This window comes from Neopelma chrysocephalum, unplaced genomic scaffold, assembly GCF_003984885.1.
Source record: "Neopelma chrysocephalum unplaced genomic scaffold, ASM398488v2 Primary Assembly neopelma1_71, whole genome shotgun sequence".
Classification (NCBI taxonomy): Eukaryota; Metazoa; Chordata; class Aves; order Passeriformes; family Pipridae; genus Neopelma; species Neopelma chrysocephalum.
Window position 1 is genome coordinate 6,690,408 of NW_020897731.1, and position 16,081 is coordinate 6,706,488.

The window sequence follows — 16,081 nt, forward strand, 5'->3', positions numbered from 1 at the left end:
CACCAGTGCTTATGACTCTTGCAGGGTTCAAGTCCTTTGTAACAGCAACCAGCTTGGTTATCAGTGTTCATATACAGTCACTTTACTAATTATGTGATTCTGCTTTTCCAAGTAAACTGGAATTTCCTCCCTCTGATTTGTGAGGGCACTTCTCAGAGCCAGTATTTCCCTCCATTTAGCTAAAACAAACAAGAGCTTTCTCTTTGAAAGTATTTCAACATCGTGAGATAAGTTTCCTTCCTCCTTTTAATAGCTGCAGGGCTCCCCAGAGGGAAGTATCAACAACATTATTCCCTTCCAAATTCTAAGAGAGATACAATGTTCTGGTAGGTGTTGGGATTAGATTACAGTAAAATTAATTATTGGTTTCAAGCTTTCACTCTTCAGGCTGCAACCTGAGATCTCACAGACCTGTTACCATACCTGTACCAGGTTATACCTGTGGTGTTTATTCACCTTTCCCACTGCTCTGTGCCAGACACTCATGGAGCACACAGAAACCACAGTGTCATTTAATTGTAACCCCCAACCAAAAGCCACAAAATCCATTAGTTCATGTGATCACTGTACTTTAATCCTATACCTGTTGGGGAGTGTTCCTGAGGACAGGACACGAGCACTTGGGATCAGAAATGGGATCACAGGCTCCATCTTGATGAGTTTACCATGTCATTTGAAATATGGTAAGAAAAGCCCATGCAGCAGCCCAGAGGCCAAAGGAAGGAGCAGTGAGGAGACTGCATGTCCAGCTGCTGTACATCTCAACCCGTTTCCTCAAGCTGGCCCATTTTGGACATTTCTTTTATGAATAAATAAGTGAATAAATAAAATCAGCTAGCTCCATCTGTTATCCACCCTAACCACAACAGGGTGGATTGATAGCTTGTAGATGAGGTTTTTGAGGAGATATGGAGAAAGTGTCCTTCCAGATTAATTCAAGGACAGGACTCCAAGGAGTCTGTTGCCCATTTTTCAAGTGATCCTATGTTTATTTACTGAAACAACAGGAGTAATATGACATCATAAATCTTTAAAAAATTGAAATAGTAGTGCCAGTCTTGAAAGATTAATAATAAGGAACGCCTTTTAGAATGTGCTTGTGGAAATGTAATATGAATGATTAGTGTTTTTGAACGTTAGAATTACAGTGTATAATTGTAATGTTATAGCAGTTATATAGGAGCCAGAGATTCCTTAATGGAATACATTGTGAATTTAATTATTTACATGGAAAAATCAGGACTGATATAGTCATTGAATGATAGACCTACAGTTTCCTACATTCTGCAAGTGTCACGAAGGAGCAGCATTGCTATCCACGTTTGTTATTTAGTTAGATTTAAATTCTACCCTACAGCTAATATCCTTTGTGCTCTAGGGCCTGGAGTGTCTTTTAGGCTATCTTCCTGCAAGGCATACCACAGGTGCCAAAATTCATTAAACAAGGATTTTGATTACAGGAGCATGGACCCATGTCAGGGGCTGAGGTTGGTTCCTGGGGCAGAGAGGGAGCTGTCTTGCTAAGAAACAAGTGGTCGCACAGGGTGCTTTGCCCTCTATTTCTTCTGCACCGGTCACTTCAAAACTCTTTGGTGGAATCACATCTAGCAAAAGCATGATTAAAAAATATCTATATATCTTTGGGATATAGATTTCCCTAGACTGACTTCTATGTCAGTATATGTATACTGACAGTATATGTATATGTCAGTATATGTACAGCCACTCAAAAAACCCCCCTAGAAGTTCTTCAGCTGTTTTTATAATGTCAGTAATATTAAAAGAACAGTTTCAGGCAAGAGCAAAACATCGCTCCCATGCAGAAAAGGCAGGATTGTGTAGACTCAGCATCTCTGTGTCAGCAGCTCTCCCTGTCTTTGCCACTCGCAGGGTGCACCTTGCAGGGCTTCCCAGCTGCCCCGGGACGCAGGTGTGTGCCTCTGTGCCTCCCAGCTCAGCCGAGGGGCTTTCCAGCCTGGGCTGTGCTCAGAGCAGCGGCACCACTCCGGGGGTTTTGCTTGCTCGGTGAACAACGGATATGATAGCAAAGGGAAGAAAGACGGAGAATTTTTAAAATCCTCTAAGCCCCAGTTGAGGGACTCATCATACAACTATCAGACAGGATTCAGCAGAGTGGAAATCCCTGTTCTGATAAGCCCCAGCCCTGGAAGGCGAGGGATGCAAAGTTCAGGATGGAGGTGTGCTGGCTGGATGCCCTGCACTCCCTCACACTTGGCTTTCCCAGCTGTAACCCACCCCTGGTGTTGCATATCGTTATTGTTAAAAAAGATTATCTAACCAAATCGATCTGTAAATGATTCACACCCAAGTATAGACTTTCCCTTTTGCTGGAAAAAGACTGAAATTCAGTGAAACACTATTTCCAAAAATTCTTGGTGTGTGATCCTGCACACGGGCATGTATGTTTTGCATGCAAGGAACTGTAAATGCACTATATAAGAGCACATTTGTTAACACAGTTTATTGGCACACTTATTGGCAAAGCATACATAAAATACAGTTGTATTATATAACACACTGACTCACTGTGTCTTTACATAATGAGTTGAACATATTAATATGTAAATGAAAAAAATTAGTTTCTTTTATAAAGTTTCACATAAATACACCGGAATTAAAAAAAAAAGTAAAACAAAAAATGAGGGCTTTACAAAAATATTATACAAGAAATATACTATGAAAAGAAATAACAACAAAGCCAACTCAGGTACAATAATAAAAACACAAAATTTTTAGATTTATTAAGCTGCCCACAAAGTTAATGGATTACATGGCTTTAAAATATCTGGATCGACAGCAATTTTACAAAGCATAAACTCTCATAGGACTGGGTGTCTTTTTCCACATAAAAATATTTCTCATGTCTTCGATGAAAAAAAGACATTTCTTGTTTCAGTATTTTTATTAAATGATGGATAAAGTATCTACTGGCATCAGCTAAATGTAAATTAAAAATGCTGGATCCTTTATATGATTAACTGATGGAAGAAAAGTTAAAGAAAGAACAAAAGTTACTTTAAATTACTTTTCCTTAAAAGCTGATCTTTTTCTGAAACAAGAAATTTCAGGTGCAAGTTGAAAAGCAGAAAATATATTACAATTGTAAAAAGTTTTACATAGTTACGTTAATGAGATCCTGAGCACTGATGACTTTAAAATATGGCCATTGTTTGATGAGGAAAAAAACAACCCCTTCCAATAAAATGCACTGTCAGAAATTTTTCATGAGATGCTGTATCTTTTCCAATTATTTTAATCAAGGTCAGTGCCAGTATCATGTTGTATGAGAATGCTTCCAAGGTATGTATATGGAAGCTAATACAAGAGTTTTCCCTAATGAAAAAAAATTGGATAGCTTTAGTTTAGAAATAGATAGTATATAATTTGAAAGGTGTTTCTTTTAAATTTTATTTTGAAGAATGCTGTGAAACAGTAACTAACAACCCACTGACATACATCGCAGTGGGCACGGCTGCAGGATAACCTATTGGGAAGCTTGTGGTGTGGGGTTTTCAGATTTTGTCTCCTGGTTAGCAGGAGGTTTGCTGTTCCATGGGCTGTTATTTCCCAGTGCAGGTGAATTGTTGAAATCTTCTTCATCATCCATGCCATTTGCTGCATCATACTGTGTATTCTCTAATCTAGTGATAAGCCTTTCGTCTTCATCCCCAAATTCGCCTCCCATCAGAGTTGGTTCTCCTACCACCATCACATCCTGTGAACAGCACCCAATATTTGTTATATGGAAACCTTGAGAGAGAAAAAATCAACTTAAAAAAATTATGTTAGAGAATTTGCATCGCTTAACTTGGTGATATTTGAACAACAGAGTTAAAAGTTCCCGCATATTAGGAAGCAGGAGACAGGCTTACACTTTATTTCTAATTAAATGAAAAGCTATAACACATCTCTCTAGCTGCATGCTCATGGCTCTGGATCTCAGAAACCCCAGAACTGAAAAGCAGGTAGACTGAAAAATGTGCCTGATTTTAAGCAAACAAACAGGCTATGAAACTGCTTTTAAACTCCTCCTTGAAATATTTAGCCTTTATCCAGTAATTCTTTCCTGAGCCATTTTCTTTGGAAAGGCACCAGGGTGCATCTCAGTCGGAACTTTGCGATATGTGTATTTTAGAAGTAGTTTAAAAGTAACTGCATTTCTTATCCTCAGACTTCTCAAACGTGGAGCACAACACTAATAAAGATGGTAACTCTCTAATCCATAGCCAGCCAAGCCCTTTTACGCATCTAATATACTTGACATTCTGCTACTTAATTATGGTAATTAATTTAGGTAAAGTTTTCGATAAAAACAATGTTCACACTGATTTGACAATTTGCATAGCTAATTAAGTCATTAGCAAAAACCTGCTGATTGCCAACAAGCCCTGAATTTACCATCTGTTATTTCATGGTGCCTGTCACCTAACTCCATGTAGGCAACCCTGCCGCCAATCTGTGCAGTAAGAGGACCAATCTGTCCAGCTGGTACCGTAAAAGCAAGATGAAGAGTGCTAATTATAATTACACTGATGAAGCTAGTAGTCATCAGAAACTAAAGCATGCAAGAAAGACAGAATTCATCTAATCACTGCTTTAAGTACAAATTGTCCTTCCATGAAAACAAGTAAACCGCCTACTGTACTCCAGTGCATCACAGATTTGCTGCAAAAAACCTAAGCAGCATGGGATAGAAAGGTGCAAACTTGAGATTGGAAAGCAAAGGTGCAAAGCCAGAGAGCTCTCTTGTTCCCTCTGTTCAATGGAGAATCAGGCTGCTGTGCTAACTGCTAAAGAAATATGTGGGATGCATCTTTTCATGCAGCTCAGGTGTCAGGGCATCAGCTAGTGCTTGGTAAAAGTGCAGTAATTCCAGATGTCTAGCTTCATTCCTGCTGATTTAACAAGCCCTTCCAAGAATCCTAGCGAACAACAGATTCATATTTTAAAGGATCTGTTCCTCCTTTTGAATGTAAAAGCATTTGTAAAAAGCAAACAGAAGACACGTTTGCATTTAATAAGGTTTCTTTTTAATCAGATGTGTACTTCCTTCACCACAAAACAACACAAATTATTGCCTTTAAGTGTTTATATTACTTTTTGATATCCCTCAACAAAGGCTGGCATGATACAGAATTTTTGTATCACATTTTCAGCCTATGCCAAGTAAAATATTTTTGAGTATATGGAAACTGTTACATGATTTCTTCTTCACTTTGTCTATATTTTGTTACTCCATATATCCATAAAATATTTGGTTAAATAAAACTCACACACAACTTTAAGACATAGAAGTTTTAAAGACAAAGGTGTTCATAAGCAAAAGTTTGTTCTAATTTATTCCATCTCTCTAAACAACAGAAAATATATAGTGTGCACTGCTGAACCAGACCTGACCCCACTGTATTGCGAGAGCATTAATGACAAGAGAGACCTGGCAGAGGACAGCAGGTTGGGTTTGAGGTGTGCAGTGTGATATGGCAGGCAAAAAGACCAGAGTGGCTGAAACAGAATCACAGACCGAGGTGGCAACAGTTCCCTTTACTTCAATGTTCTTGAGTATGGGCCTCAAGTTCTCCCTGTTGCCATACCAGCAAGAGGTCAGTGACTTGGATGAGACTTAGAGAAGCGTATCAAAAATCACTATGGGGCTAGAACAGCTGGCTGGGGAGGCCACATGAAAGAATTAAATATGTATTACATCCACCAAATGATTGGGAGGAGTAAATAAGCTTAACAACTGCAAGTGCTGAAAGGAAGATGATCACTTTAGGCCAATCTGAGGAGATGTAAACTAGGGTACTAAGATGACATTAAGTGAACAAAAATGTAATCCCTACTGCTAAGACAAAATTCCTGTTACTGATAATGGCAAACTGAAGATTAACGACCCCACTGGAACAGTGCTAACTTTGCTGCTCAGGTCACCTAACGCTGGGCTGGGAAAAATCTCAATCTGTGGGTAGGAAACATATGTGCATCAGTGGGGAGATGTTCAATCACCTTGTAACTATTTTCACCTCTAATTTCTCAGATTCTTTGCAAATATTTTTCCTTTAGTACAATGACATCCACTGAGAGGATAGTTTGCATTTCTATTTCCCTCCATGCCATTGAGTCTCTCATTGAGAAACTCTCTCTCTGGGAATTAAACTACAATTATGCTGAGGTTAGTGGAGTTTTCCCTCATTCTATTTAAAAGATAGATATCACAGCATTAGTTACAGGACATTTAAAAAAAAAATCTTGACAATCTTGCCACATAGTTATGTCAGGCAAAAGTAGTGTCTCAGGAAGCGCACATGCTGTTTCCTCCCCAGAGAGGATTCTGCTCTTTAGACTGAAAGCTGAAGACCCCACCAAGTGCACCCCATTGAACCTCCACTCACTAGATCCCGTGCAATGACCACCAACCTCTGAGGAGGACTGGAAGTGACTCCTTTTAGAGCCCCTCAATGCTTCTCCTTAAATTGGCCAGTGGGGGTCACTGCTGTTGAATGACACAAGGCTCCATCCCTCCCAGGGTTGAGGCTGCAGCTCTGGAGTGCTCCTAGCTCCTGCTCATGGAGTGAGAAGCAGAATCCAAGAATTAAACCCTAGTCTCTTGCACGGCAGCACATACTGCTATGGCCTAGTTATGGTAGCACATATTTGACTAGATTAGTTTAAAAAAGATTTAGTCTGTAGTCACTCAATCTTATTAATTTACTCTGTGATTAGAAACAATATTTTTGGTCAAGGAATGTCTCATGATAGTAAAATATGGTTGCAGTGAAGCACTATAAATAAAGCAGTGGTTGTTTTACATTATGTGATAGAAATGTATTATTTTATAATATAACCACAAAAGCAGCTTTCATGTATATCATACCTTTCATCCTGAAATTACCCTAGTTGCCATCCAAACTTTAATTGATGCATAACAACTACACACAGAGGTCACTTCGTACACAACTCAAATACAAGCACTTCTATTTAACAGACAGATCACCTCTCAGGCTTCAATTTTTTTATACCAAGACTTAAAATTTAACTCTGCTCTGCCCAGTTATGTAACTAAACTTTTTAACTTGGGATCATCCTATATATAGACAATGTCTTAGTGAAGTCTGGAGGTAAAAAATCTGCTGGGCCATGTAAAATTCCCCATCCCTATGCCTGCCATCTTTGCTGGTGTTAATACGCAGTCCTGCCCAGTGTGTTAAAATGATTAGTTCATAGCTCAGGTGTCTCAGTTCTCAGAAGTAGATGAACAGTGCTCACAGGCCTGAGATAATTAAAAATGCCTAACACTAGCAAATATATTGTTCAAGCACGTCTCATACTCCAAGGAGTGAAAGTTGCACTAGTTCTAGCAGCTAACATACCTCTAGTGCTAAGTCAAAAGAAGAAGGGTATCTCCTCCTGCTTTCCTTCTTATGGAATTGTGTTAGTTGTGATTATTTTAATAATTGACTTCTTAGCTCCTTACCACAAAAAATTATTAATGATTGAGAGACCCACTGCTGCCCATACCCATCATGTTCACTGCTTCCACTACAAAAACATCAGACTGACGTTGGTGTTGAAATGATCTATAGAAACAGAACTGACATTTTAATTAGGCTTCAGAGTAAACACTTTCTAGAGGAAAATCTTTCATATCTCATCATAATCCTCCCTATTAATTTGACATTCTGGTCTTGTTTGGAATATTTTTCCTAAAGCGCAAAAACTGGAAACCAATTTATTCTCTCTCATCTCCTTATGACTAAATCTTGGATTCTGAATTGCACAGTTCTGAGACATGGGATAATTTCTGACACTGATCTCTGGCCTTGGAACTGTAACTGTGGTTCTACAACATCCTTTACAAACCACCTAAACCTACCCCCTGTTTCTGAAACACATAAGAGATTGTATTGCTCCCTTCCATGTTAGCTGGTTTATTTATGGATTTGGTTTCTGAGGAGCTTACAGAGAATTACAAAGAGAAAGAGAGATTATTGAGGTATGTGACTTGCTTAAAGAGTGCAAGGAGGTTCTAATTAAGACTCTGAATGCAACAAAGAACATTTGATTTACTTAGTGGCATGTAGTGATGCTTTATTCTTTCCAATACAAATGATATTTCACTGGATTCCTGGTTACATTACTACACTCAACAGGATCTTCATTAGTAAATGAAAGCAAAATCCACCTATTAATTTCTGTGGTAATGACTGGGAGCAGCCTGCAGCAATGGTTCTTACAGTTTGTGAGAGTTGTGCATTGCTGTCAAATTTCAAATATATGAAAATGGATCAATGTGCCCTGTTTTTATTAAACTTAACAGAAAGTAATATTTATTTGATAATGGCTGTATGGACCCCTTCTGATGATCTTGCATATACCTGTCATCCACAGATCACAGTGAACAAGTCACTATTCTACAGTATAGGGGCCTGGGCTTGCAAGAAAGTTTTATTTGAAACAGAAGAGAATGAGGAATGCTAAGGAATATGATTTTAGCCAGTAAAGAGGGTTGAAAACTGAGCAAAGACTTGGGAAAACATTGCAACTAGTTTCAACTATCAGAGGAAATTATTAGTGCTGTGTGATAAGGCAATGGCACACCCAAATTAGATAAATAATTTCTTTGAATCATAGGAAGTCTGACATTAGAAAGGTTTTCTATGAACCTTGCAGGAGGAGTTTGCCCATCTTTGCTCTTTGTTTAGAGAAAAGAGGAAACTGATAACTCCAGTTTCTGCCCAATGGGCTAATGTTTCTTCCTAAGGTCAGGTGTGATTAAGAACATAAACAAACCCAAACCCAGCTCAAATACTGGCATCTGCTGAAGCTAAGGCAGTTGAGTGGACTACAGCTTCTCAGTCTCCCTGTTCTGTCAGTTTTCTTTATGCACTAAAACCAGCCAATGCAGCACTGAGCCTGCATCTATGAGGGTCTGAGAGAAGAAAACTTCTAGTGAGAAAAATGTTTCTGTATTTGTGCTATTGGAGTGACTTTAGCGGGACTTAGTTCTACTTCCAGCACACTACATTGTGTTGCCTCAGCACCTACAGGATTCAAGTTAAAAGCATCACTGGACAAGCAATGGGCCAACCTAGGCATGAGTTGTGTGGTGCAGTCATGTAGCACACTGGCTAACTACATCTGTTTTAAGAATGTAGGAAATATGGAATATGTAGAAAAGATATTAAACATGGGACTTGGGCCACAAGAGTTATGTTGACAAGAGATACTGAGTCTGCAATCAGTAGGTTAAGAACTAACAAAATCACAGAAATATATGTTTTTCCCACCATCGTAAGGGAAAATGGGTGCAATAGGGTGTGACTGTCAAAAGGGCAAAACTTTGTATTTTATTTACCACAGTTGAGAAAGTATAAACAATAGTTAGAGACAAAAGGATGGACTAAGACTGAACCTTTTCAAATTACTGATGAGAGGGAAGATGCATACCCACCCACTGGCAGAGACCCTTAAGATGCTTTTAAAGACAGTGTTATTAAAGGTGTATCAGAATGTGTCAGCGCTGTGAAAGTGCTAATCAATTTAAAACAACACAAAGAGCACAAATGATACTGATTGATTAGGCTTCACCAACCCAGCTTCAGGGTGCAGTGCCAACCTGACTCATGCATGGAAATACAACCACATCATTTCACTTTCTGGGCTTGGCTCTGTATTGTCAGCACTGTCCCTGACTGAAGAAGTGATCAACAAATAATGCAGGTAGAGGAAATGGCACATCCTCCTCCTCCTCCAACTAGAAGAATGTCTATGTGACAAGTACCATTCCCTCTCATTAATCAAGGTTGGCTCAGCCCAATGTATTTATCTAAAGAGCTGTAAGGGGCTGTGGGGAAAATGACAAAACTCTGTGAAGTTTCAAGCTTTGCCACAGCTGCTGGTACTTCAGCTGTTTTCTGGACACTATCCTGAACATGACATTTGCCTCCCCAGGCATGAAGACCTCATTAAAAAAACAGAAGTTAATGGTGTGAATGAGGTGTGGATGAGCTGAATGGTAAATTCATACATTTGCCAGAATGTACAAAGCATTACTGTAGGAGGAAAACTCAATAATTACTAATGTCCTAAACCAAGATTACATAGAATAGAAGCTAAGAAAACATTGTCTAACCAGGATTATTTTACTATTAGAGAGAAAACAACACAAAAGTGTAAAAGTGACAGGAAATTTGTAATTAGATGTTATTATGGTGGACAGACTGACTTGGCTTGCTGAGAAGAAATCATTGGAGAAAAAGAGAAAGCTGGACTTCAATTAGTCCACATTTGATGTGGATATGAGCCCATTGCCAGGGTTCTCTAGAGTGGAAGATGAGAAAAATTGAACTGAAATTAGGTCTGGTTATGTGAGTCATCTGGATAGAAGATGCAGTGATTCCATTCCTCTTCTCTAATAAGGAAGGGGGAAATGCTTTTAACACTGAAAATGAATCATTTCAGTAGGTTTTTGTTTTTTTAATACTGCGTAGGACAGTCCCATTCACAGAAAGCTCTATGGATAAATGAAGCTTTTAATGAGTTGAAAACTGCCAGATTGTATTCAAGAATCTCTTGTCTTCTATTGCATAAGGGAACCAAACATTAACTACTAAATGATACACTTTAAGGCATAGTTATGTGAAAGAAACAGAAAGCAAGTTACTGCTACCTGCAGCTAACTTCAGAAAGCAGTGGTATGCCTGTAATAAGGTCCACTTCAAGGAATGCGTAATTTTGAAGAAATGTGGTGACTGCTCTCTATTAAACTGAAAAGCATCGAATAGTTTTGCACAAAAATATCCTACTGCTAAAATTATTTCAAGTTCTGTCTACCCTACAGGGTGGCCCAACCATCAATTCCATCTGGTTTGCTATCTTTGCTGTGGGGAAGATAGGAAGAGCTGTTAGTATGTCAAATCAAACAGTTAAGCATTTTCCCCTTTGCAGATGGAAAGGAGAAGCGTCCTAAAAATGGAACCTGATCCTCCATGTGAAAGAGTTTGGACCATTTTGCTACTCTGGTACAGAAAGAAAAGAATATTGAAAAACATTGACTATGCAACATCCTGAAAGTAAATGAAGGCTAAAAATCTATTCCTCATACCATGATAAACTTCACCAATATGTCACAGATGCTCAACTATCATCTCCATCAGGAAGAGCAGCCTTGACTACTTCATGTGTCAGGAGTAGCCTTTCAGTACTTGACATCAGCTTCAATATCAGCGGGAGTGACAGGTAACTATCAGAGGGCTCAATTACACTCAAACATATAAGTACACATGGCTACCACTGAAGCCAACTAAAGTTGTCTCTCCAGGGAGGGGCAGGATGAAGAGTGGCAGGGGGTCAGATTCTGGTCTTACTGAACTGAACTCAGAGCAGAAAGTAGTGAGATAAAGTGGTTTTATTGTCTTTTAAACTTGGGAGACAGCAGGGAACTAAATGGTTGCTCAGTTTTGCACTTAATTGCTGTTTTTTTCTTAAATACGTTTGAATATTGATCCAAGGGGGTTTGTGGCATGCTGTCAGTGAGTTAGAGTGGTCCCTGTCACCAGAGGATCAGGTAGCTGGCTTCTGACTGTTTTGTGCTGCCAGAAAAACACAGAGATGCCTATATTAGGGAAAGAATCTGACTCTGGGGATGTGAGCCATGTGAAAATGTTAATATGACAAGGAGGAAATATGAGTTTAATGTACTGAAGCCCAAAGCTTCTGTAAACTAGTGGGTTGCTGAATCAGTTGCTAAACAAAAAATCTTCATTTCATTTCACCGGTGTTAGTCTACTCCTCTTTTTTTTGTCTGGGTATTTAAGCTTCCTACGAAGTGTCTGCTTTGTGCTAACAAAAGGCCTATATTTTTTGTCAGGTTTCAGAGGAGACCTAGTCCTTTCCTATCTGCTGATCAGAAATCCAATAAAAATCCCTGCATGTTATTCCAAGGGTATGACTTTATGTTTCCTATAATATAAAATTAATTTCACAAGCTTTAAAATGCATAAACTATCTCCTTATTGACTAAGATACACTTTGTCACAATTTGGGGACTGATTAGCCCTATCTTGTGAATAAGGCAGTAAATGTGACATTATTAGTGCTGGTACCGTTACTACTCTGGAAATAACTTGGTGTCTCCCTGTACAATTAGGATGTCAACACTTACAGCTAGCAGGGCGGATAAGCTGAGAGCCATATTCCAAGGGATCTACCCTCTGCAAGTGGAGTGGTTGGAAAAAGAGATAACCCTTACAGGTAAATTAATTCATAACCTGTTCCTGTTCAGCATCTGAATCTGGCACCAATTAGAAGTAAGGTACTAAAGTAGAGAGAGCAGCAGATTCTTCAGGTATGACTGTCCTGCACCACAGGGACACATCCTCACTTAGCACTTGGCAGATGGAAGTCTGCAAGGCTCTTGCTATATCTAAAAACACGAGGCCCAATCTAGTCCCACCACTAGTGGAAGGACTCCCTTTGACAAGAAGGGGAGCTGGCCCAGGCCTTTAGAAAATCACATGTGATCCTCAGGACACCTGAGTTTGAGGGTCCTTTGTTAAAGCTGCACTGCAGAACAGTTCCTTCACATCTCTGCACTAATTCCCCAGCTTCCACAGCACACTGTCCAAGATTGCCTTTTGCTTGTGATAGTTTTGGCTCAAGAATGCACCTTCTTTACAATATAAGGAAAGAATAAAAGCACCGTAAGTGATTCAGGCCTAAAAGGAAAGTGAGACTTACAGGTACCTGACTTGATAGACTCAGGTTTGCAGCAGCTGACTTTTTCTTGCTGTTGGTACTATTTGCATTGTTCCCAGCACTACTGTTGGAAGTGCTGCTGGTTGAGTTTTTCCTTTTTCTCCGTTTGGTTGTCGGTTGTCTTGTGGGTTCTGCTGCAATAAAATGATAAGAAGGAAAGCAAATGGCAGATACTGTAAAGCATGAACTAAAATGATCCATAAGCAGACGTGCTAGAATATTTTTTCATCTAGTTTTAAATTTCTAAGTTTAATAGTAGTAGTAGATTTAACATACAAACCATAGAATGATATTTGTTCCTAAACCAGTTGAAGCTGCTTTCAATTTTGTGTAATGGATTACCAAAACTTATTGTTCCAGCATTATCTATAAAGACATTTCAAAGCATTTTACCAATGGGAGTATCATGAGAACTATCATGGTGCTCAAAGGGACTGTGTAACTTGCTGAAGGTCACACAGCAAGCAACATCCAGGCCTTACTCTGATGTAGGGTACAGCCTCAACTGACCCAGCCAGAGAGAAAGGCTAAGGTAGCTTTCTACCCTACTGCTGTGGCACACAAGCAACTACCATTTGAGCTCCTCGTGCCTCTGATTGTGGCCTTCACCTTTAAATCTGCCACTCCCAAGAGAGCACTGCTGAATGCCATTTCCCTGCAAACCTTCAAAACTCAGACCAAAACAGGACAATTACACAACTTTGCTTAAAATGGCAAAGAACAGAGGGGCAATTGTACTTCTCAAAATTTGACCTGAGCACCCGCGTGAATAGTCTTAGATATACGAACCTTTATAATTTGAAAAAACAGAGAATTATTATTTTGTGGTGTAAGAGGAAGGAGATTAGGTTCAGGCCTGTAAATAACTTTATATTAGTCTCAAAGACAATTAATTATGAATTGTAGCTGTAATTTCAGAGTCACAGCAGGAAGCTGGATTACATAAACGATGAATTCTAATGGAGTCAGTAGGCATTTTGCATTCCATCTACACATTTTTTGTACTAAATTATATCCCAGTCATAGTGAAACCATCTGAATGTGCACATCCATAAATCAGTTGTGTCAGACAAATCATAAACCATCAGAATAATTTTCAGGCTTCCTTTTGGAGCAGCACTAATTGCTTTCCTTTAGAAGTAAATTTTCCTATTGTTTCTCCATTAATTTTACTGTAAAATAAGTGGAATACTGGAAATGAAACATACCTGGTGGGGCCACCATTCTCTGCCATTTTTGAAATAAGCAAGTCTTCAAGCAGTCTCGAGGACTTAGATTGTAAGTTTTATGTCTTGACATCAGTTCCTGCATTGGCTCCAGTATTACACACAACTGGAAGAAAAAATCAGAATAGAACAATTTCATCCAAGCAAAGGCCCAGTTGATCAGTATTTACATTACGGGAAATCTTACTTTTGTTTTTTTTTTTTTTTTACTCTTGCTAACTGAGGATGCCTTGTAAAGTTCAATTTAATCTGCACTGGAATTGCAGGATAAAACTCTGAACTGAGAAAACTTTTGCTCGCTATTTGCTATCTTAGGTATTTTATATATATATATCAGATAAACTTCAACTCCGGTCTTTCAGGCTACAGAGATTTCAGAAGACTAAAAGATGTTCATGCTTGATTGCTTAATCTGCAAAGAATAATTAAAAAATAATAAAATGCCCATAGTGGGTTATCATCCCCATACAGCAAAATGTACACACAGTGTTCTTCTGACCTGCTGCACTCCACAAAGAGGACTTCTCATAAATGATCTTTTATCTTGCAATTGCATGCAAAATAATTCAGATAATTTTGGAGGCTTTTTTGTGTTATGAGGACTATACATTCTCTTCCTACGACATGAATGTCACATCCGAGGACAAAGAAAAACATTTTATTTTCCTTGTCTGCTTGAATGCTGAATGTATAAGGTGGAGATTTCTGAAAAAAAATGGAATTTCAAGCAAGCACCTTTCTTTTTTGAATAGTTTTATATATTTTCTCTGTTCACTTAATAATTAAAATCACTGTTCACTGCTTTTTTCCAACATAAAGAACCCTGAGCTGGTTTCTCTTCTCTCCTGTTTATCACCACAGATCATTTCCAGTCACTTAAACTTCACACAAAGCCATAGAAGACTACAGAATTGCACACATATAATTGAGAGGTTACTCTTGCTTGCAGGATCCTTGGTTTTCGGTCATCCTACATGAGAAAAAAAAATTCCAGGTTGACCTGTAGGTTCCACCTGAAATTTGCAGGGCTGGCACAAGTAAGGAAAAGGTTCCTCACTTACTAACTGAGCACATGTGAGAAGGAAGTAGCTGGCACAGAATAAAAATGGACTCTGCATGCCATTTTTAGTCACTTTTCAAAGCAGAACTGCATTTAGAAGCAGGGGCAGGTTTTTTTTTACCAACAGTAAAAGTAAGACAACAAGTTGATCAAGTTATTAGAAGTTAGAATGGCAACCACAAAAAGGCATAACTTAGGCCAAGCCTTTTTTTGAGTTATTTACTTAATTTTAGCAATTCTTGCTGAAGGAGCATCTAGGACTTAGTTCAGTAGGAGATGTTTTCCCTTCGTGCTTTTAAAATACGTAAGACAGGAAGCAAATTCTTCTCTCTGTGCTGCAGAGCTGATCGATGGTTGCTCCATTCTGCCCATGTGCACCCCACTCTCATCCATACAAATGGAGATGCAAAGTATGCAGGGAAAATAGCTGAAAGGGAGCTGCCATGAGGACTAAGAGACTAATTCAGCATTTAAATATTACTGTGTATTGGCACTGCCGTTTGATGAGCCTTTCATTAACAGCAGTTAAAAGAGAAATAACATAAAGCAGCAGGGAGAATGAAGAGCTTAAGTGCGAGAAATTATTTTTTTCCAGTTGCAGAAATTGAATCTGCAGTTGCCTCATTGACTTTTTTCTTACATAGAATTTTTTACATATTTTTGTAGATAAATACAAGATAATCTAATAGACAGAGAGCTGCTATCAGATCTCTGCTGTCACTTTGCACTCAGATTTTCCTCTAGGTCAATAGTCTAACAAAAATTAAGCGCATCAGGTCCTAAAATAAGTTTATGCTGTGAAAGAGGTGTTGTATTTTGAGTTCTTATTCAATTTATTCTGAAACCAGCAGACACTTGCTCAGGTTTTGTGTTTGTGTGTGTGTGTATGTGAGAGAGAAAGAGAGAGAGATTCATGATAGCATGGACACCATTGTTTTGGTTCTCAAAAGTCTGGGTTTCTGGTATGGCTGCCTAATTTTTCTCATTATGAGCAAATAGTAACAAGTGTGAAAAAGACAGC

General features: G+C 38.7%; 1 protein-coding gene across 10 annotated transcripts in view; it reads right to left on the minus strand.

The window, feature by feature from the left end:
* Positions 1-2,463: 2,463 nt before the first annotated feature.
* Positions 2,464-16,081, minus strand: part of LDB2 (LIM domain binding 2) — a 221,979-nt gene continuing 208,361 nt past the window's right edge. For 2 of the 10 annotated variants that reach the window (XM_027686529.1, XM_027686525.1), the window contains 3 exons: positions 13,983-14,106; positions 12,757-12,908; positions 2,464-3,736 (listed from right to left, as the gene is read on the minus strand). In XM_027686529.1, the coding sequence (XP_027542330.1) occupies positions 3,506-3,736; positions 12,757-12,908; positions 13,983-14,106 (507 nt within the window). In that variant the 3' untranslated portion in view covers positions 2,464-3,505. Of the gene's footprint in view, positions 3,772-6,435; positions 6,579-12,756; positions 12,909-13,982; positions 14,107-16,081 lie in introns of all 10 variants that reach the window. The other 8 variants (XM_027686532.1, XM_027686534.1, XM_027686530.1 and 5 more) reach the window with 8 other exon arrangements.